The 22,162-nt window shown below is 38.2% G+C and overlaps 1 protein-coding gene and 1 long non-coding RNA gene across 3 annotated transcripts in view; one reads left to right on the forward strand and one right to left on the reverse strand.

The window, feature by feature from the left end:
* Positions 1-9,800, forward strand: part of LOC141409935 (uncharacterized) — a 250,137-nt gene extending 240,337 nt beyond the window's left edge. The window contains exon 5 of one of the 2 annotated variants that reach the window (XR_012432907.1): positions 9,662-9,800. This is a non-coding gene — a long non-coding RNA (uncharacterized lncRNA). Of the gene's footprint in view, positions 1-3,751; positions 3,890-9,661 lie in introns of those variants that run through there. The other variant, XR_012432908.1, reaches the window with a different exon arrangement.
* The window catches only part of MTPN (myotrophin), a 49,467-nt gene continuing 31,518 nt past the window's right edge, over positions 4,214-22,162 (reverse strand). The window contains exon 4 of the mRNA XM_045388327.2: positions 4,214-7,482. Within this exon, the coding sequence (XP_045244262.1) occupies positions 7,396-7,482 (87 nt within the window). The 3' untranslated portion in view covers positions 4,214-7,395. The remainder of the gene's footprint in view (positions 7,483-22,162) is intronic.

The raw sequence follows: 22,162 nt of genomic DNA on the forward strand, positions 1-22,162 counted from the left end.
CAAACTTGAAAATTAAATGTTGTCTTTGTAGAATCTGATTTCATCCAGATCAATGCATAAGATTTTTCACCTAATTGTTTAAAATCATAAACAAGTCCATATAATATTTTCCAAGTATCTTTTAAAGAGTCTTAGAAAAAGCTGTGTTCATAGAATAAAATTTAATTAGTTGGTTCAGTGAGAGTTGGAGAGGCAATATAAGTGTAGAAAGCACAAACTTTACAGCCAGACTGCCTGACTTTACCACTAACTAGTTGTGTGACCATAAGCAAGTCACTTAACCTCTCTTTTTAGTTTGATCATCTAAAAATAGGGATGGCAATATTCCCACCTCATAGGATTATTAGGAAGATCAAATGAGTCAGTTCACACAAAATATTTAGAATGGTCCCCAGATCATAGTACATGTTCAGTTAAAATGGTGAAACAAACATCAAAATATCATAAAACCCTAACTCCCTTAAGTAATAATTTTTGTTAAGAATGGTTATATTACAGAGTTTCTAGGTTCGTAGTGTTGTGGTCTAATCTCATGAATCATTAATTGAAAAATTACCATAAATTAGTTTCGATCTGAAGACTTTCAAGCCTAATGAAATTTGACTAGCAAATCACAAAGTAGTAGCAAATCACAACGTAGTTAGATTTGGTAGCTTGCCACAGGGGATGTGTATAAACATACGGAGGATTATTAGATACTAGGAAGGGGATATAGGTGTACAAGACACTTCCAGATTTGTAAGTAAAATCTTAGAAAAATGGGTGTGGTGGCTCACGCCTATAATCCCAGCACTTTGGGAGGCTGAGCGGGGTGGATCACCTGAGGTCAGGAGTTCGAGGCCAACCTGGCAAACATGGCAAAACCCTGTCTCTACTGAAAATACAAAAATTAGCCAGGCGTGATGGTGGGTGCCTATAATCCCAGCTACTCAGGAGTCTGAGGCAGGGAGAATCACTTGAATCTGGGAGGCGGAGGTTGCAGTGAGCCAAGATTGAGCCATTGCATACTCCAGCCTGGGTGACAAAAGCAAGACTCTTGTCTCAAAAAAAAAAAAAACAAAAAAAAAAAAAACAAAAAAAAAGAAAGAAAGAAAAATACAAATTCTTTTAAAAAAAACTCTAGTAGTATTCTCAAAACCAACATCTGGTGGCTAGGAATTGTCTATGTATTATTTTCCTTTGTGTCACAAGCTGCTGTTACCATGAGTGTTGCCAGACATGGGATCCACTGTTCTATCAAAACAGTGGAAATAAGACCATCCTTGCTGCTGCAGCTGCTGAATCATAGAAGTTGCTAGAGTGGCCAGACAATGCTTTGTTTTGCTTCGTCACGTATAGCTGTGCCCGAGTATGTGTCACGATGGCTCACAGTGACCCGCACTTGACCCCATGGTCAGCATTTCCTCAGTGAATTGTTGTGACTCTGTGGTATTTGTCTTCACTTCATTGATTTGGGTTTGCAATCATTATCAGCAGTACTTATGAGGCTCCATGGTCAATATTTGGGTCCATGGACACAGGTAGCTTAGTGGCTCTTCTAATAGTCTTTTGTAGGGCAGGATTTACTGAATCAAAGCTGTTTTCACATTTTACTGTATAATGTCATCATTTACGTCATCATTCAGAACAAACACAGTGAAACGTCTACCACGGGCCAGGTGCTATTAAAGCTGCTGTTAAATTCTCTTCTTAATCAGCAATCATATTTTAAGAAGTAAAAGCCTTGGAGAAAAATATCCCACAGCTGATGTGTGATGATCTGGCTGGTATCTGGAGAAGATCATTGACCTGACACAGGACCTATTTAGTTGGGTAGGATGAGTGGCCACCCAAAAAGAAAAACAGAGGGCAAAAGCCACTCCACTGTGTAGAGAAATTGGGACACACCACTCCAGGGCACCTGGCCCCAAGGCTGCTGTTCCCAAGCCAGTGGCACACCCACTGCAGCGGGGAATCCATCTTCACAGCACACTGTGATGGCAAACAGGGCATTGGGCTAAGAAAGCAGCCTTCGGCCTCCTCAGAGTGGCTCTGCCTGCCAGTCCACAATGACCTGCATGTAAAAAGCATGAGACCGCAGTTCATGCCATAGGTCCCAAGAAATCTTTGCATGTCTCTCCCAACCCTCCACTTTTTTTTTTTTTTTCTGAGACACAGTTTCACTCTGTCGCCCAGGCTGGAGTGCAGTGGTGCGATCTCGGCTCACTGCAACCTCTGCCTCCTGGGTTCAAGCGATTCTTGTGCCTCAGCCTCCTAAGTAGCTGCGACTACAGGCATGTGCCATCACACCCAGCTAATTTTTGTATTATTAGTAGAGATGGGGTTTTCCCATGTTGGCCAGGCTGGTCTCAAACTCCTGACCTCAAGTGATCTGCCCACCTTGGCCTCCCAAAGTGCTGGGATTACAGGAATGAGCCACTGTGCCCGGCTTCCACTCTCCACTTTATTTTGGAATTCAAGGAAAGGTAAGGTAAGGGTAAGGCTTGAGTCTCAGGAATCCAGCTTTGGGGATATAAGGGGGAAAATCCCCTAAGAATAACTGAGGGTCATTTTCACCAGTGTTACATCTTTGGAACCATTGTACCGTTTTCCCCTGACTTCTTTTGGCCGGAATATACCTTTGAAATTCATTTTTAAAGATTGTCCTAGGTGTCTGGAGCTTCAACACTTGGCCAGTTTTGCTACATTTCACGTGTTAAAGGCTTCCATTTACTTTCTCTTTAGGAAGTCATTTCTGATGGCATCTATATATAGGCTGACTACTTCTTGCTCTTATGGTCTTATTCAATGGTCCTCAAACTTCAGCATGCATCAGAATCACCTAGAGGGCTTGTTACAACACAGGCTGTTGGGTCCAGCCTGAGTTTGAGTCAGTAGGTCTTGGCTAGGGTCCAAAAGTTTGCATTTTTATCAAGTTTCCAGGTTATGGCGATGCTGTTGGTGTAGAGACCACATTTTGAGAATCAATGATGTTACAGAAAGAGGAAAAAAATAATCTCATGGTGGTCTGGTATACTGTGCTGCATGGAAGTCCTATGACAGCTATTCTCTAATCGCAAACTAATTCCCCTCTAAGCTCTTTCTTTCTACCAGATGTATGCCTTCCATCCATATATGTGGGTCTGTTCTTCAATCATTATATAAGGCGACTCTGTTCCCTTTAAAACGTATTTAACCAGATTTAAACTTTCTTTATAGAGCCCAATTCTTTTTTCTTCTTGAGACTGGGTCTCACTTTGTTGCCTAGACCGGAGTGCAGTGGCGCAAACACAGCTCACTCACTGTAGCCTCAAACCTCCCAAGCTCAAGCAATCCTCCCACCTCAGCCTCCCAAGTAGCTGGGTCTATAGGCACTTGCCACCATACCCAGCTAATTGTTTTTTAATTTTTTGCAGAGACTCAGTTTCCCTCTGTTGCCCAGGCTGGTCTCAAACTCCTGGGCTCAAGTGATGTCCCTTGCCTCAGCCTCCCAAAGTGCTGGGATTACAGGCGTGAGCCACTGCGCCGGTCCTAGATTCCAAGTCTTAAAATGAGAACTTCAAACATTTTCTGTAAACACTTCCCCCTAAAGCCGCACATGGTCCCCATTTATACTTCAGTCAACAACGTGAAAGTTCTAAAACAAAGCTTTTGCTATAACTTAGTATCTGCACATATTTTTTTCTATCATTAAAAGTAAACTGCGAATAGTCTCCTGGTGTTGACAAGATTACAACACAATCAAACTAATTTTGTATTTAATTTTGTCCAGTTTTAAGGTTCAAAGTGATCATCCTGAAAATTACACTCTAAAAAGGTGCTTGTAGTTGAGTTTGGGAAATGCAGATCTCCAAGAAATGTGGAGCAACTTAGATGAGCAATGAAAGGATCAAAGAGGTTTAACCACGACTTCATTTTCTTCAACCCCTCTGAAGATCCTGATGCTCTGGGATGTGTTGGCTATACCTTGTTCCCCGTCAACCAGGAGCATTACTGAAGTTATAGTAAAACAATGTCAGGAGACTGACACAAAAGCAAATCCTTTCAAAGACTGGTAAGGTTTACTTCAATTAAATCTATATTTTATTTTCTCTCCATTTTTTTTTTCTAGAAGTGGGATACATTAATTTAGATTAACTAAATGTTTGAGTCAATCAAGCTTCTGGTATAGTTTTAGAGATGACTACAAAACAAAATTGATAGTAACTGAGAAAAATGCTGCTGACACACTAGCTGTAGCACAATTCAAGTTTATTCCATTTGTTCTTGCAACACAAAACTTAAACACAGTATTATTTAGCATTCGGATGTACATGAACTAGGATACTTATGAGAAACCCAATTGTGTCAAAAGTATGACATTGTGGAAAAAATGAACTCAAATATATCAAAATGCACAAAGCACTAGTCTTCCTCCATTACTGCTTAGAAAGATATGATTGTTTCTCCATTTACAAAATAGAATCAGGACAATTTAAATTTTTTATATTTTGCATGCAAAACACTGCAATTGCTTATTTATGTAGGAGGGCACTCTCACCAGCTTCTTCTATACACAATTGAGTATACAATATTGCATGGAAGAAAACAGCAGCTCAATTGAAATATTAGAAAAAAAATCAAATAGATACATATAGATTTAAAATCCAGTACTTGGGAAAAGAAATCAATGAATAAAAGGCCTACTTGTCTGCAGCTTCCACACACTGCACCTACCTACTACCTCTCTTCCATGCTTAACTGGGTTTAGAAAGGTGAGCTATGCGTAGAAGAACTACTTGAGATATTCAAGTGCTGTATTTGAACGATAAGCCTATAGATACCAGTCTGAAGCTGCAAGGGAGACTTTGTTAGTACACTACTATAAACAGGTAAACTACCTGTTTGTACTTGATATAGTGCATATGAAATGACTGATTTAATACAAAACTACAGAACATGCAAGATTTTTTCTGAGATGTTAAGTATTACTTCAGTGGAGAACAAAACTTACTTAACCTTTTGCTAATGCATGTAGTACCAGAAAGCAAACATGGTTTTAGCTTCCTTTACTCAAAATATGAACATTAAGTGTTGTGAATTTGTCTGCCAAGTGGTTCAGAAATACATTATAAATAACCTAGTTAAAAAAAGAAACTGTGAACCATCTTGGTCAGTCTATTCTATTCTATGTTTATATGTTATTTTCTCAAGCAATAGCTTCATAATTATGGGGTTTACAAAAAGGTTGAGAAAGAAGAGGGAAGGCGAAATAGCCTCTACTGCATTACAAGGAACATCAGGATAAACTGTACAAAGAATTACATGGTTTCCATACCATGAATGTAGAAAGCAGACCAGGTTTAGGAATGATAGGACAATGCACTCTCTGCAATAGCCAACTACAACAAAACACTTCGAAAGTAAAGGTGAAAATTATGTAAAGGGAAAAAATTCAAGCCTTTAAATAGCATTATGTCAAGAGGTGAAAACAAAGGTATCAAAACACCCTGTTGCACTACGTTGATAGTTACAGACTGATAGAGTGCCCTCCCTTTTCAATGAGGATGTCTCCATATTTTAGTTCAGTGATGTAATGAAGTACTGATTACTGATTTTTAACCCAACTCTTAATAGGCTGCATTAAGACAGCAAAATTAGCCAAATACAACAAAGTATTGAAACCACTACTTTGTGATTGTGTTCTTGGATATAGGAAAATTACAGGGTTAGGCTAGTTGTAAGTGAAAAAGCCACAGGATTACAAAAAGGGCTCATGGGGAAAGATACACACACACACCCATACCCACACACACCTACACACCCACACGCCCACACGCCAACCAACCAATCAGCAACTGATCAGTAAAACTTGTTATTAACCAGGGTGACTGTTCTTGGTAATAGTTTAACCCTGCTGTAGAATGCTACGTTGCCTTTAAAAATCAATTCAATTATTACCCAATTATTAGGGAGTATCAGTCCCTAACCCACCCTCCCCTCTCTAAAAATTTGAGGTACATTCAATTATTGCATGACTTGGCTAAGAAAAAACTCTTAATATTTTTAGTAAGGTTATATGGATGGCAAGTCAAAGGAATCTTAACATTTTAAATGCAAGATATAAAATTTAAGCTTATATATTTTAATTAGCTGTACTGCTCATGAAATAAATATTTGGAAATACGTGTAAATATTTTCTGCAAGTCATAAGAACACCATTTTAGGGCACTGTATTCTAAGAACAGAGAATACATTCTGAAGTTGTCACACTTTATGCGATGCATGATTTATAAAAGCAACAAAAATATATTATGCAGGTGGGTTGGCATATGTTCAGCAGAAGCCTATCAACAACTCTGGGAAACCTGGTTACAAGTGTATTTTTGAAGGGATGGGGCTAAATTTGTCCAAACAGTAAATCTCACCCCAGTGATAGCTTTGGTGCAATAAGTAATCAGCATCCAAGATGGGTCTGAGAGAGGCATTCCAAAGAATGTTCCTTAATTTTCCACACATAACCAAGGTCAATCCATTCAAACAGCAAATAAAGAAAATCCATAGGTACTAAGATAACTGTTCTCTCTTTATATGATACTAACAGGCTTATGGCTATGATTCTATTTTTAAATCCCCTTTTACTACCAGCAAGAGTTTGAAAGTGTTTCAATGCTATATAAATGTATGAATCTAGAGGAGAAAAAAATATGCATACTGGAATGGTTTCTCCTTTAGACTTCCAAAACTTAAGATTTTATAAATAAAACTAGTCAGTTTTATCTAAAGAGACATGAAATCCATGTGAAAGGGGAGAGAAAATCCAAAGTTCAGTCATCCAGCAATTTAGGAGTGTGCCCCTCCTCACCTTAACTAAGCTTTCACATAAAGCTTAAAGTCACTGAGGAAAGATTTGGTCACCAACCTTATAGGCAGCGCTCTTAACTATGCCAGGAAATCCCCAGTAGAATGCATTCTTAAGGCAGAAGGCTAGAGCTAATTGCTTATCTCAGCACCCTAAGTTTACATCACAGCAGCCACTACTGCTCACACAGTTAGGGCTACCAAATATGTCGAGTTGGCCTTTGTAGAATCAGACCTTCAACACAATCAATTAATAAATTAGCTAGGGAGCTGAAAAGGTCAAATGATACTGGTGTATTTTGTCTTTGCTCTCCCTTGGGTATAAGGTGTATTAGAAAGGGAAGAGGCTTACTTGATCAGGAATCCCAGTAAAAGCCTGATCATGGTTCTTTTTGCCCCTCCTCCAAAACACTTTTTTTTTTCCGGTAGTCTGATTTGTTATGAATTTATCTCTCCCCTCACCCCTCTTAAAGTATTTAGCTGAAGAAGCTGGCAGATAGAGAGTGACAGACAGACAGGCAGCAGTGTGAGGCCACAGGAGAGTCATTCTTCCCAAGTTATCAGTCCATCCATCCATCACTGGAGAAGAGCTTTGATTGCCTGGTTGTCAGTGGCTTCAAAGGCGGTCAGTCCATCTGGGCCTTTCACAGTTTTATCAGCACCCTGGAAAAGAGAGGAAAGGGTCCTTATCATTAAACGAGCCCACAACTGGGGGAAGGAAAATGTAAGACTAGATTGCATGGCACAGGTTAATGTTTACATCAAGAATTAAAAATTCCTTTACTAGTGGAGACTATTCTACTGCAGAAAAACAAAAAAGCTGGCAATGTTATGGATTAATGTTGTAAAAACGCCACATTATTTTTCAGGCACTAAGAATTGTAAGCTACAAAATTAACCCAGGCAATCACTGGCTTTTATTTATACTATCATATATTTATCTAATTAGGCTTTAAAAACAATATCCCTATGCACAGTATGAAACGGGGAAAAAGTAAATCACTTTGCTAAAGTATTTCTGTGACAAATTATTTTTTCTTATTTGAAACACTTTTTGTATATAATACTTAATGCACTCTACATCAAGAACATATACAGTATTGGTCATTTTACTTGTAAAAACTTCGCAGTAAATGAGAGGCAGACTATAAGAAGGTTCCCTGCAGTATTGTAGGGAAATATTCAGTGCAGATACCAGACCGCTCTGAACGCTTAACCTGCCCAGTGCTGCCTTGGAACATTTTATCTGCAACACGGCATTCTGGTTTTGAGAGGGTGTGTGTGCCCTTTTGTGCCTGTATGTTTTGTCTGTCTGCCCTTTCTGGATGAAAGCTCCATGGGGGCAGTAATTCACCACTGTACTCCCAGGACCTGGAAAAGTGCCTAGGTGCATGGTAGGTTAATCTGCTCCCAAACCAGGTCTGATTCTTAACTCCCAGAGACAACATCCTACCATCTGAGGGTTCTCTTCACCAGCTCTAGCTCCAGCCAGTATTTATTCACCACACAATCTCTAGAGTCCTGACCCACTCCCCTTGCCAAATCTCACGCATTCTTCTGCTTGTTCCTGACACCTACAGAATTGTTTAAACTTGGCATACATGGTCCTTTAGAGGCTAACACTGGTCAACTTTACCAGTCTCTTCTCCAGTTAACCTCTCCATGCTCTAATCCTACAGAATTTCCCACCAGTTCCTTCCTGCCATGTGTCACGCCTTTATCCATGCGGGCTCTACATGGGATGCCTTTCCCTTTTCTTTGGCAAATCCACCCATTCACTCAACAAATATTTACTGAACGTTTAATGTGCACATCCTGTGTAAAGGACTGGAGAATCAAAGGAAAATAAGACAAGAGTCTGCCAGTCTGGATGGTATGAGAGTCAGACAACTCAACCAACACACCACCATGAGAAGAGAACAGTAACAGGGATGAGTGGTCCATAATCAGAACAGGAGGTGGCAGGAGGGCATTTTAAGGGAGAAAGTCTTCCGAGATGAGGTAAAAAGCCTGAGCTGAGTCTTGACGAGGAGTACAGGCTAATTGGTTAGTAAATCAGGAAGGAGATGACATTCTAGGAAGTGTGAAATGATCACAAAGTCCTCCTCAGTATTATTATAAAAGTCTCTATTTCCTCATTTCTAAATGAATTTAACTGCTTCATGGAAGACACGGAATTCAGGGTCAAGTGGAAGAGACATCAGTGCATGAGAACTTCAATGCTATGAGTCCCGCCACAAGGGTTAAGGGACAACTGGGATAAGTTATTTCTTATTCATTTTGATGGCTGTTTTTATGACTAGCATTATAAACTGTAATTCTGCATTAGCAGTTACATATTATAGTGAACTTCTATTGCTTTTTAGCTACCGGAGTTTATTTCCCTCCATTTGATGGCAGCACCCTAATTTCATCTCGGGGAATCATTTGTCCCCTATTGTTTTTTAACATTTTAATTTTTAATTATCATGGGTACAGAACAGTTCTATATATTGATGGGGTATGTGATGTTGTGATACAGTCATACAATGTGTAATGATCAAATCAGGGCCCTTATCACGTCTTTATGTGTTAGAACATTCTAATTCCGCTCTTTTACTTATTTTAAAATACACAGTAAATTGTTAACAATTGTAAACAATAAGTTGTTAATAACAGTTAACAATTTACTGTAGCCCTGTTGTGCTACCAAATACTAGATCATATTCATGGTAAGTGTATTTCTGTTCCCCTTACCCATTCCCAGTGTCCTCTGTAGTCCTAGGATTGTAAAATGGAGATGCTTATTCTCCTCACCAAATTTCAAAGATTTATTTAACTCAAGCGGAATACTCTCTCCTAGATTCTGAATCTTGACTGAAGAGATCAAAAGAGGGAAGAGAAGAAGTCAGAGCTCCTTCCTGGGGCATCACCTTCGATGAGCCAGCTGAAAAGTTCCCGCTACCCAGAGCCCTGCAGTTGCCACAGCTCAGTCTCTTCTCAGCCTGGTTCCCAGGTTTTCCTGTCTATTTTTCAAAAATTCCTTTTTTGAAAGGAATTTTCAAAAATTCCTTTGAAAATTTTTCAGTAGCTTTTCAAAATTTCCTTTTCTGCTTGTTGACTTATCTCTGCTATTTGCAACCAGAAGTATTTAGATAAAATATTTTTAAAATGTGCATGTCACCTTTTTCCTAATTATGATGCAAACTTAGAAAACTCATAATTCTATAGGTTAGATACAAGTAATGTTAACATCTTAGTCTTTCCTTCTACTCTTCTGTTCTAAATATGTATACATATATACTTGTTTAAAAAATGATCCGAGTAATTATAAGTAGAGTGACTATATTTATATCAGACAAAAGAAGGCTTAAGATAAAAAAAATTACTAGAGACAAAGAGGACATTTCATAATGATAAAAGGTTCACAATTCAAAAATGTAATTTAAAAATTCCATTTGTAGTAGCATCAGAAAGGATAAAATACTTAAGAATAAATTTAAGGCCAGGCGTAGTGGCTCACAGCTGTAATTCCAGCACTTTGGGAGGCCTATGCAGGTGGGTCACCTGAGGCCAGGAGTTCCAGACCAGCCTAGCCAACATGGCAAAACCCCATCTCTACTAAAAACACAAAAATTAGCCTCATGTGGTGGCACACGCCTGTAATCGTAGCTACTCCGTAGGCTAAGGCATGAAAATCACCTGAACCCAGGAGGCGGAGGTTGCAGTAAGCTGAGATGAGATCATGACGCTGCACTCCAGCCTGGGCAACTAAGCCAGACTCAGTCTAAAATAAAATAAAATAAAATAAAAGAAAGAAAGAAAGAAAGAAAGAAAGAATGAATTTAATAAAGTAAAACCAGTTGCTCTAAAAAAGTAAAAGTTGAACCGGTTTTGTCAATATAGGTAAGAATATTAAAACAACTTTTTTTGGTACTTGATACAGTAACTGAAGAATTTAAGTGTATTTGGCCCTATCCCTTCCTTGAAGAAAACATTTTAAAATTGTTTTTAATTATTTGCATAACTTTAAATAATATACTCATGCTGATATTTGAGCTATAACTTTAGATTTTATCTTCTGACTTCCTGCTACATAGATAAGCCTTTAGCTCATCACTACCACCCTTCCCTAGACCCTCACAATTTCTTATACTTAAAATACTTTCTTTATAAATGTAAACGATATTTATTTAAACCTCTATTTCTTGTTCCATCAGTTCTCATAAAATAATTTTATAAGATACTTTCTCAACCTTCCCATCACTCCCTTCACCTTCTAATTTGCCAGCTTTTCTATTTTGTCAAGATTAACTTTTATATTCTGGCATGTAAAAACTATGTTTTTATCAATTCTTATAGTTAAAATAAGTGATGTTCAAATTATTTCTAGGTAAATACTGCTCATGGTGGCACCTAGCAGCCTAATATGACTAGTCATTTTCTGTTGTTCCAGTACTGCAACCCTGTGCAATTCTCACAAATGACAGAATCAGAAGGTAACACTTACAGTAGCAGCCTGAGTTTTCCCCAGTCCCACAAACTTATGAATTAAAATGATTTGGCTCTGTGTCCCCACCCAAATCTCAAGTCTAACTGTAATTCCCAATGTTGGAGGTGGGGCCTGGTGGGAGGTGACTGGATCACGGGTGCTAATGGTTTGGCACCACCCCCCACCCTCCTAGTGCTGTCCTGTGATAGAGTTCTCATGAGATCTGGTTGCTTAAAAGTGTGTAGCACCTCCCCCTTCACACTGTCTCCTGCCACCATGAGAAGATATGACTGCTTCCCCTTTGCCTCCTGCCAGGACTGTAAGTTTCCTGAGGCCTCCCCAGCCATGCCTCCTGTACAGCCTGAGGAACTGTGAGTGAATTAAACCTCTTCTCTTCATAAATTACCCAGTCTCAGGTAGTTCTTTATAGCAGTGTGAGAACAGACTAATTCATGAACCAATTTGTTACTCTTAAGGTAAACTGCTACCACAGAGAGAATCTAAAACACAATGAATTGAACTAAGTTAATTTATTTCTTGCTCATAAAACAGTCTCAGTGCTAAGCACACAGAGGTTGGCAGGGTGGCTCTGTCCTTTAAGGTCATCTAAGGACCTAAGTTCCTTCCATTCTGTTGATCTTCCATGGGTACACTCCTCATCCACATGCTGGAGCTGGCTCATCCTACATCTCTTTTTAGCCTTCTAGATAAGGAGAAAAGTCCATAGCAAGTGGATTCATATTTTGTAATGATTTGGAAGTGACACACATCATTTGTGCACATCCCATTAGCCTAAAAGTTAGACACACAGCCATAATTAAAACTGCAAGGAAAGCTGAGACACAAGGACTACTTAGGCTGCCATGTGGACAACTACAACCCGGGGTTTTCTTTCTAAAGCACAAGGAAAAATCAGACATGGCAGACAATTTGCAACCTGACCTATACTGCTCTGAAAACACTTTGAAATAAGTCACTAACATCCTCTAAATGCCAAGTCTAGTCAATATATATGGTATCTGAACAGTGATGATAGTCTTATTCCCAACTCATTATTGTCCTAACTCTGAAGACAGTATTATCTCCACATTCTCCTGCCTAGCCTGCCTCTCCCTCCCGCACCAACTCCTTCTACTCTCCCCTGCCTCCCTTTACTTTCTCTGGCTATCCTTTATACAAGGTTCAGGTCTTTAACACTCTTCATAACTTGCTCAACATGCTCTTCCTAATCATCTCATCCATGTCCAACCTTTATTGTCCTCATTCTGAGGACTGGCTTTGAGACTTACCTACTTTAAGTTCCATAAATACCTTGAATTCAACCTCTCCCAAAAGGAATCTGTAATCATCTTTTCCTATAAACCTTGCTCCTTTTTCAATATTCTCTAACAAGGTGAAGAACACTACCATCTTCCAGAAGATGTGGAGGACGGTATGCAGTTCTTGTTTACTTAGTCTTCAGACCATACTATTAACATTTCCCATCTGTCCTTGGTTCTCCATTGCTACCATCACTTTTTTAGTTCAGGTATAAACATTTTGATGCAATGATATTTTATTTTATTATTATTATTATTATTTTTTTATTTGAGATGGAGTCTCGCTCTGTCACCCAGGCTGGAGTGCAGTGGCACAATCTTGGCTCACTGCAACCTCCGCCTCCTGGGTTCAAGCAATTCTTCTGCCTCAGCCTCCTGAGTAGGTGGGATTACAGGCCTGTAACACCATGCCTGGCTAATTTTTTTTTTGTATTTTTCGTAGAGATGGGGTTTCACTGTGTTAGCCAGGCTGGCCTCGATCTCCTGACCTCACGATCCACCCGCCTCGGCCTCCCAAGGTGCTGGGATTACAGGCGTGAGTCACTGTGCCCAGCCCTTTTTTTTTTTTTTTTTAAATTAAAATTAAATTTTTTTTTAAATTAAAATTTTTTAAAATTAAAATTTAAAAATTATTTTTTAAAATTACAACTAATTCAGACTCCACATGTTTGGATGTTCTTTCTCAAATGCCAGTCTGATCATACTGTTCATAATACCTAAAAGCCCTTAATGGCATTCTTATGAAACAGAATAAAGATAAATGACATGACACATGAAGGCAGAATCTGTTCCCTACCTACCTCTTTAGTCATAGGCCTTGCTAAATCCTTTCTACCTGACTGTGTGGCTATGCCAAACAACGTGCTGTACTCTAATACGTCATGGTTTCTTTCTTGTCCCTGTGACTTTTCTCGTTGTTGCTTCTGCTTGGGACGGTGCCCCAATTCTCTATTGGACTCTTAGACACTCAGTTTCTAAGGTTCAGCTCAAGTGTCAACTGCTTTATGAAATTACAATTGTGGTACCTGGAGCTGTAATGACATTCTTATTCATAACACACTATCCCCTTAACTTCCTAAGACCACAACTGCCCTCTTCTTCAGGTCTTTACATATTGCATATAACTCTTGTCACAGCAACCACAATGCTTCAATGCACTGACTGTTCTACATATTTGTCTCCCTTTACCAGACTATGCTGAGGGCAGGAACAAGGCTTATTAGTCTTTGCAATCCCAAGGCCTTGCACAGGCCCAATAAGAAGTAATCTATAAATGTTTATTAAATGATACAGGCCGAGCAAAGTGGCTCACACCTGTAATCTCGACACTTTTGGAGGCTGAGGTGGGCAGATCACCTGAGGTCAGGAGTTCGAGACCAGCCTGGTCAACATGGCGAAACCCCTTCTCTACAAAAAATACAAAAATTAGCCAGGCATGGTGGCAGGCACCTGTAATCCCAGCTACTGGGGAGGCTGAGGCAGAAGAATCACTTGAACCCAGGAGGTGGAGGCTGCAGTGAGCCGAGATTGCGCCACTGCACTCCAGCCTGGGTGACAGAGTGAGACTCCATCTCAAAACAAAACAAAACAAAAATGGATACAAATGGGAACTAAAAATATATGATAAGGAACTTGATAAAATAATTACAGTATTGAATCAGGCAGATTTAAAGACAGACTGCTGTGAATAGATCAACAAAGCATTTTCATTGTGAATAGGCCGCCTGCCTACTAGCACACTATATAACATACTTATTTTCAGGTAATTTCAACATAGAAGTCCCTTTATTGCTGACATCTGATGAGAATCAGAACTAGGTTCATTTATCTATATTTAGAGCATGATTCTGCTGATTTTTCTGAAGTTTTCTGGGGGAGAAAAAGGTTGCTATCGCCAAGTTAAAGCGACCCAAACAGACAGGTTGTTTGTCATTCTAGGCAGTAAATGTTTTTAAGACATTGCAAGTAATTTATTGATCTTCAGATGCCACACTTGTAGATAATCAAGTATTATTTGATAGTGTGAGTTCAAACATGGAGAATGTTTTAAAAAACTTCAAGTCATGCTATCTCCACCCATAAATAATTTACAATCTAGCTGGAAAGATAAGATATACCCACATGAAACAACAAGAACGTATCTTTACCTGCTTGTCACCTTTATCTACTTCTTACTTCAGATAGCCTAATTCCACTGAACATTATCAGTTGTTAGCATGTACAAATAGGCCAAGAGAACTGGACTAGTAACATTTTAAGGATGAAACTCTCAAACTCCTACAGAGGTTATCTGACGTTCTATTGACAAAAGGCTTTTGTCAAGGTTTTTGAAGATGCTGCTTAGAGTTATACTGATAAAATGACAGAATAACCAGCAGCTTTGTTTCCATGCAAAATTTATAAAATCAGGCAGAAAATTAGTGCGCACATGCACGCACACATATATACATATCCAAGTGCTAACTGGATACACACACACACACACACACACCTCTCTCTCTCTCTCTCTGGAACCACATATAAATACAGTCATCTATATATATAGTCATCCCTCTGTGTGTGAGGGGGATTGGTTCCTGACTCCCTCTTGGATACTCAAATCCCTTATATAAAATAGCTTAGGATTTGCATATAACATACACACATCCTCTTGTATATTTTAAATTATCTATAGATTACTTATAATACCTAATACAATGTAAATGCTATATAAATACAGTTGAACCTTGAACAACATGGGTTTGAACTGTGCAGGTCCAATTATAAGGAGATTTTTTTCAATAAAAGTTACATGGAGTGTGCCTGCCTCTTCTGTCCCTCCTTCCACCTCTTCCTCCTCTGAGACAGCAAGACTAACCCCCAATTCCTCCTCCTCAAGCTACCTGAAGCAAAGAAAATGAGGATAAAGACAAAAGGTCTTTATGGTAACCCACTTCCACTTAATGAATAGTAAATTTTGTCTTTGTAATGATTTTCTTAATAGTCTTTTCTCCAGCTTACTTTACTGTAACAATGCAGTATATAATACATACAAAAAATATGTGTTGACTGTTTATGTCATCATATGCTTCCAGTCAACAGGAATCTATTAGTTTTTTGGGAGTCAAAAATTCTGTGTGGATTTTTGACTGTGCAGGGATTGGCAACCCTAAGCCCCTGCATTGTTCAAGGCTCACCTAGTTGTTACACTGTATTGCTTTTTAAATTTATATTATTTTTAATTACTGTGCTATTATTTTTTCTGAATCTATTTTTGATCTGTGGTTGAATCCATGGATGCAAAACCTATGGCTATGGAGGCAAACTGTGTGTTCTCTCTATATATGCATATGGATTTACCTATCGACATATACACATAAACACACACATACCCTTCCCCCTTGGAATATAACCAATTACTTCAGAAAATTTTCTTTAGCAAGCATGGTTTTGAATGGTCAATTCACTTTGGAAAAAAAGCAATTTAGAATCAAATACAAAAAGGACTAAGACTGCAGTTGAGGATTAAAGGCAATTCAAGGAATATTTGCAATGTTTCTAGTTTAAGGTTTTATGACAGATACTTATCAGGTAAGGATTCCAGCAACCTTATGTTGATTTGAACTGATAGGATGTGAATATAAAACTTTAAAAAACCATTGAAACAGCTTTACAGAGTTTAAGCTCTTTATCATTCCATAGAAGCATGCTGGCATCCTCACGCAGAAATTTTTATTTCAAATACAGACTTTCTCAGTCAAAATAAAATCAGAAACAGAAAATAGAAAGGAGACACGGCCTACTGAAGACGGTCACACTAACAACAATAACATCTGACAAGAGCTTGACATGACTATAGTAAGAAAGAAACCAAGATTGAGCCCTGCTAAAGCTTAGCTAGTGTCAGGACAATTAACCAAAACTTCAACAGACCCCCTCGAGGGTTGCATGCTGGTAAGGCTTCAAGGAAATCACCATGCCGTTACTCATTACTATGCTTAAGAGAAGAGTATATAATACCCTTAAGAAATTTTCTATACAAAATAGTTATTTTTTACCCTTACAAAGGTTTCTTCCCCCCGCCACCACAGTACTTGTTACTACCTGAAATTAAGTTACATTTATTTGTATACCTGTTTACTCTGTCTTCCCTCTAGAAAATGAGGTGTCCAAGAGCAGAGGATCTGTTTACCTTGTTAACTCGTATATCCCCAGTATTTAAATGAATACAGTGTGTACTTCCTTTTGATATTAAATGTCTCATGAAGACTTCCAAAAATGTAAAGGATCAAAGACATTCTTTGTTCTTTCCCTGGAACCACCCAATTACCTCTCATTCAATTGTTAGATTCTCTGTGAAGCCTGCTGGGATTTCCCAGGCAGCTGGTGCCCTGGAGATCACAGGTCAATACTGTAGCTCACTCAGCATCTGACACAACCCACTTCCAATCTGTTCTTCCTTGCTTTCCTCTACTACAGAGGTTGAAAAAAAATGAAATCCTCAGACTCCCTTCAAGCTACAGGTGGCTATCTGACCTAATTTTGGCCTGTCCTATGCAGTGTGGGCTAGCAACAACATACACAGTGGAGCCAGTCACTTAGCCTTGGACTGCACACCTTTAGACTTTCGCGTTTAGATCACTGCAGTAAGGGTTTTTGTTACTCATGGCTAAACTCCACCTCTCTTAGGGAACTTACCACAGTCTGTAATTAACTGTTAACAGGTATATCTTCCCCAAATTAGGCTGAGCTCCATGAAGGAAGGGGTCCTATTATATTTGTCCCTGTGGCTTTAATACCTAGGATAATGCCTGGTAGCCAGCAGATGCTCAATGAATAATAAATGAAAAAAATTCACATCTGGGTCATAGTAACAGAAATCTTACCCTTAGTGAACACAAGCGTTCAAATTAAAATGAAAAATTAATTTTTTAAAAATACTATCTTGTCTAAGTAATACTGTATCATGAGAATACTGTCAATTATTCTGAATCAATTTATATGCATTTTAGAACAGTCTTGAGAAACTGTGCTATACTCACAAAGAACTCCATTATCTCATGATTTGGGGCAACTGTAGTTCCCTGGTACTATGAGAAAAATATTCAGAATCTTAAAACCTTACACTGTTTAAATATATACTTAAACATTACCATTACCATAGAACTCACATGTATAATTCAGTTTCGGAAACTACTAAAAATGGATTTGGTATTTAGTGACATTAAAAAATTATTCAAATACCTACAATTATACATCCTTTGCAGTTTCATCTACTGGTGCAAGATGATTTCATAGTACACTTAATTTCATATTTAATTTACATATTGATACAGGAGACAGTAAAGACAATTTCTGGATACCCTGTAACGTCTAATATAATACAAAACACAGTGATTGTTGTATCCCTTACATTTTTTGTCGCAGTTTTGAGTTTTTAATGTCACAGTACAAATATGTAACAACATTTTTCTCACAGCAGTCCCCTGAAGGAAGGCATTGTTAACTCCATTTTGTAGACAGGCTCTCAAGCTCAGTTAAGAAACTTGCCCAAGGTCAGTCAAAAAAATCTAAACAGGCAGATACTTCAAGTTTTCCAAGCAGCTGCTCAAACTTTGTCTAAATGACAAAAACTAACAAATGAGACTCACACACATGTGAGCAATGAGACACATTTTATGTTTCGTTTTATTCCTTATTTGAACAGTTAACTATAGTTCATTTTCAGTTGCATATATAATGGTATTGGATTTGTTCTCATGGTACCTCTAGTAAAAATATGATTTTAACATCTCTATAGCAATCATATTTAGCATGAGTAGAAAGATCATTTCAAGGTTTCAGAGAAAAATTCATCATGGAATTAAGAGGATGGGTTAAAGCACAAATGAGCCTTCAAATTGCTCCTCTTCAAGGCCATTCAGATACTGAGCTGTTACATTACTTTTTTTTTTTTTTTTTTTGAGGCGGAGTTTCACTCTCGTTGCTCAGACTGGGGTGCAATGGCATGATCTCCGCTCACTGCAACTCCACCTCCCTGGTTCAAGCTATTCTCCTGCCTCAGCCTCCTGAGTGGCTGGGATTACAGGCGCCTGCCACCACGCCTGGCTAATTTTTTTTGCATTTTTAGTAGACATGGGGTTTAACCATGTTGGCCAAGCTGGTCTCGAACTCCTGACCTCAGGTGATTCACCTGCCTCGGCCTCCCAAAGTGCTGGGATTACAGGCGTGAGCCACTGTGCCCGGCTGCAGTTATATTACTTAAGAGGTGGCACATCCTAAGTTTCAGATGAAAAAGTATGTCCACGCTTGAAACAAAGTTCTTCTCATAAAGCTTATTTTCTTCAGGGAACCCTCATTCGTATAGCAAGTCTTTCCTTTCCTGAGAAGCCCATCAATCCTGAACAGTCCTAATACTTGCTGAGAATTTATGATGTGCTCGGCATTTCAACAAGTGGCTTATACACATTATCTCACTTGAGTACTTGGCTATACTGAGAGGCAGTATAATGTAATGGTTACAGACACAGGCTCTAGAGCAAAATTGACTGGATTTGAATTCCAACTCCCCTTCTTGCTAGTTCTGTGATGCTGGGCAAATTTCCTAAATTGCTTTGTGCCTGTTTCCCCAATGGTAAAATGGATAAAAAAATACTTACTCTATAAGACTACTGTGGTGATTAAATGAGTTCATATACACAAAGTCCTCAAAACTGTACTTGTACATTGGAAATGTCATCTGACTGTGAGCTATTTTATCCTCGTATCAACTCTATGTGATAAGTACAGGCCTATGTTACAGAAGAGAAAGCTTAGGCTGAGATATTAAACTTGCTCATACCCACAGAGTTATTAAGAAGCAGAACTGGGAACTAACCTTGTGTATGTGTAGGTGTGTGGCGCCCCAGCACATAGCACAGATCACTAACAGAAGCTAAAATGATGTGCTGTAGTCTAAAAAAGCTAAATAGTTAACAACAATGAACTTACACAGTGGGCATACTTGGGTATGACATTTGTGAAACCTATCAAAACAGTCTAACAATTGGTTCTTCAGTTATTTATGGCGCAAATCTTGTAGATATATCATTCTGGTAGGCCCTTTATGACACGGTTTCTTAAAAATCAGACAATTCAGTAAGGCACTGCTGAGTTCTTTGAGGAATACCAGTCCTAAAACTTTTTTGAAACCCAACTTGACCATGTTATATGGAACAGAATTTTGGGGTTCCAAATACTCCTAAAATGTGAGCGTGAGAATATCTGAAGCTATTCAGATTTTATTGGAGGTATGGTAGTAATTCAAGTAACAAATAGTAATTCAAGTAAATATTTGTTCTGCCTGCAAGCACACCAATTTGCTTGTGCTGAAAAGGGCTGACTTTCAGCCCTTATATCTTACACAATTTGATTCCCAATTCAAGTAGCACATTCTGCACCACAGACACTTCCCTGAGGAGTCAACAATGCTGATACTTGAGAGGGGTATTCAAGTTTTACTAACTGGCTGCTTGATTAAAAAGAAAAAGCACAGAAAATATATTTATCAAAAACATGAATGTTGCCAGACAAGATGGTTTTTTCTATTTCCTCAGCAGACTGAATTTCAGTATTTTTAATCTCTATAGCAATTATACACAAGACATAAAACATTTTGACTTCCTTTAAGTAAGAATGCAGTTGAGTATACCTTTGTTCTCGAGCCAGGAATAGTTAACTTACAGAGTGGTCTGAAGCAGCTGAGTCACTAAAATTAGCGTTGCATAACCATCAGTGGTATATATATACACATATAGTTGTTGTTGTAAGATTAGAGTTGGCTTCCTGAGGAGATAAATTCTTCTGACACAGAAGCAGAGGAAAAAAAGGAAAACAAAAAAGCTATTCTTTTGGGCTTTCTCCTCTTAGGCATAGCTCAGTATGCTAAATATCACTAGTAACAAAATGATAGCTTATTAATAACAAGTATGCTGTCAGCTTATTTTTGTAACCTAAGAATAAAACTAATTACAATGTTTTGAAACTTTCATTAAATTCTCAACTCATGAGATTTTGATTCTCTCATGCTGGGGTACAATTTTTCCTATTTATTTACAAAAATTCGTATTTCTATAGGCTACTGAGAGGTCATTTTAAATAGCAGTATATACCACACAAGGCATGGAGTGTAAACACATCAGCATAAATGACTGAAAGCTTATCTGTCTAAATTCTAAATTATAGCAAATATAACATCTTTAAATGATTGATAAAAGAAGTAAATATTTAGGATATTTCCCCATAATACCCCATAGTTGATTATTTAGAAATAGTATTCCTTAGGATTAGGAATACTGAACTACTTAAAATTCTTTATTGGAATTATATAAATTATATGGAATTTTAATGAGTATTATAGAAAATAAAATCTTAAATATTGTATGTATTGTTAGTATTAGAAATGTACAACATGAGGCCAGGCGTGGTGGCTCACGCCTGTAATCCCAGCACTTTGGGAGGCCGAGGCAGGCGGATCACCTGAGGTCAGGAGTTCGAGATCAGCCTGGCCAACATGGCGAAACCACATCTCTACTAAAAATATAAAAATTAGCTGGGTGTGGTAATCCCAGCTACTCGGGAGGCTGAGGCAGGAGAATTGCCTGAACCTGCGAGGCAGAGGTTGCAGTGAGCCGAGATCACGCCATTGCACTCCAGCCTGGGGGACGGAGGGAGACTCGTCTCAAAAAAACAAACAAACAAAAAAATGAAAATAAATGTGCCACATGATAGTGTATTAATGCTATAGGCAAACTACTATTATTTCTCTTAAAGAATTTTCTTAAAGTATAAAACTATATTAAGATGTCCAATTATATGTAACTGTGAAAAATACAGTAGTCTCCTTTTATCTGCAGGAGACATATTTCAAGACCTCCAATGGATGCCTTGAAACCACAGACAGTAATGAACCCTAATATATACAGCCACATGTCACTTAACAAGGGGATTTCGTCATTGTGTGAACATCATAGAGTGTCCTTACATAAACCTAGATGATACGGCCTACTACACATGTAGGATATATGGTATAGCCTATTGCTCCTAGGCTACAAACCTATATCCAGTATGTTACTGTACTGAATATAGGCAGTTGTAACACAATGGTAACTATTTGTGTATCTAAACATAGAAAAGGTATGGTAAAAATACAGTATAAAAGATAAAAATGGTACATCTGTATAAGGCACTCATCATCAATGAAGGCTGCAGGACTGGAGGTTGTTCTGAGTGAGACGAGTGGTGAGTGAAGGTGAAGGCTTAAGACATTACTACACACTACTATAGACTTTACCAACACTGTATACTTAGGCTACACTAAATTTATAACAAAAATTTTGTTTTTTCAGCAATAAATTAACTTTAGCTCACTGTAATTTTTTTACTTTATAAACTTTTAAATGTTTTTAACATTTTAACTGTTTTGTAATAAAGCTTAGCTTAAAACACAAATACATTGTACAGCTGTACAAAAATATTTTCTTTCTTTATATCCTTATTCTGTAAGTTTTTTTCTAATTAAAAAAATTTTTTTAAA

The sequence above is a fragment of the Macaca fascicularis genome, chromosome 3 (assembly GCF_037993035.2).
Source record: "Macaca fascicularis isolate 582-1 chromosome 3, T2T-MFA8v1.1".
In the NCBI taxonomy this organism is placed as follows: Eukaryota; Metazoa; Chordata; class Mammalia; order Primates; family Cercopithecidae; genus Macaca; species Macaca fascicularis.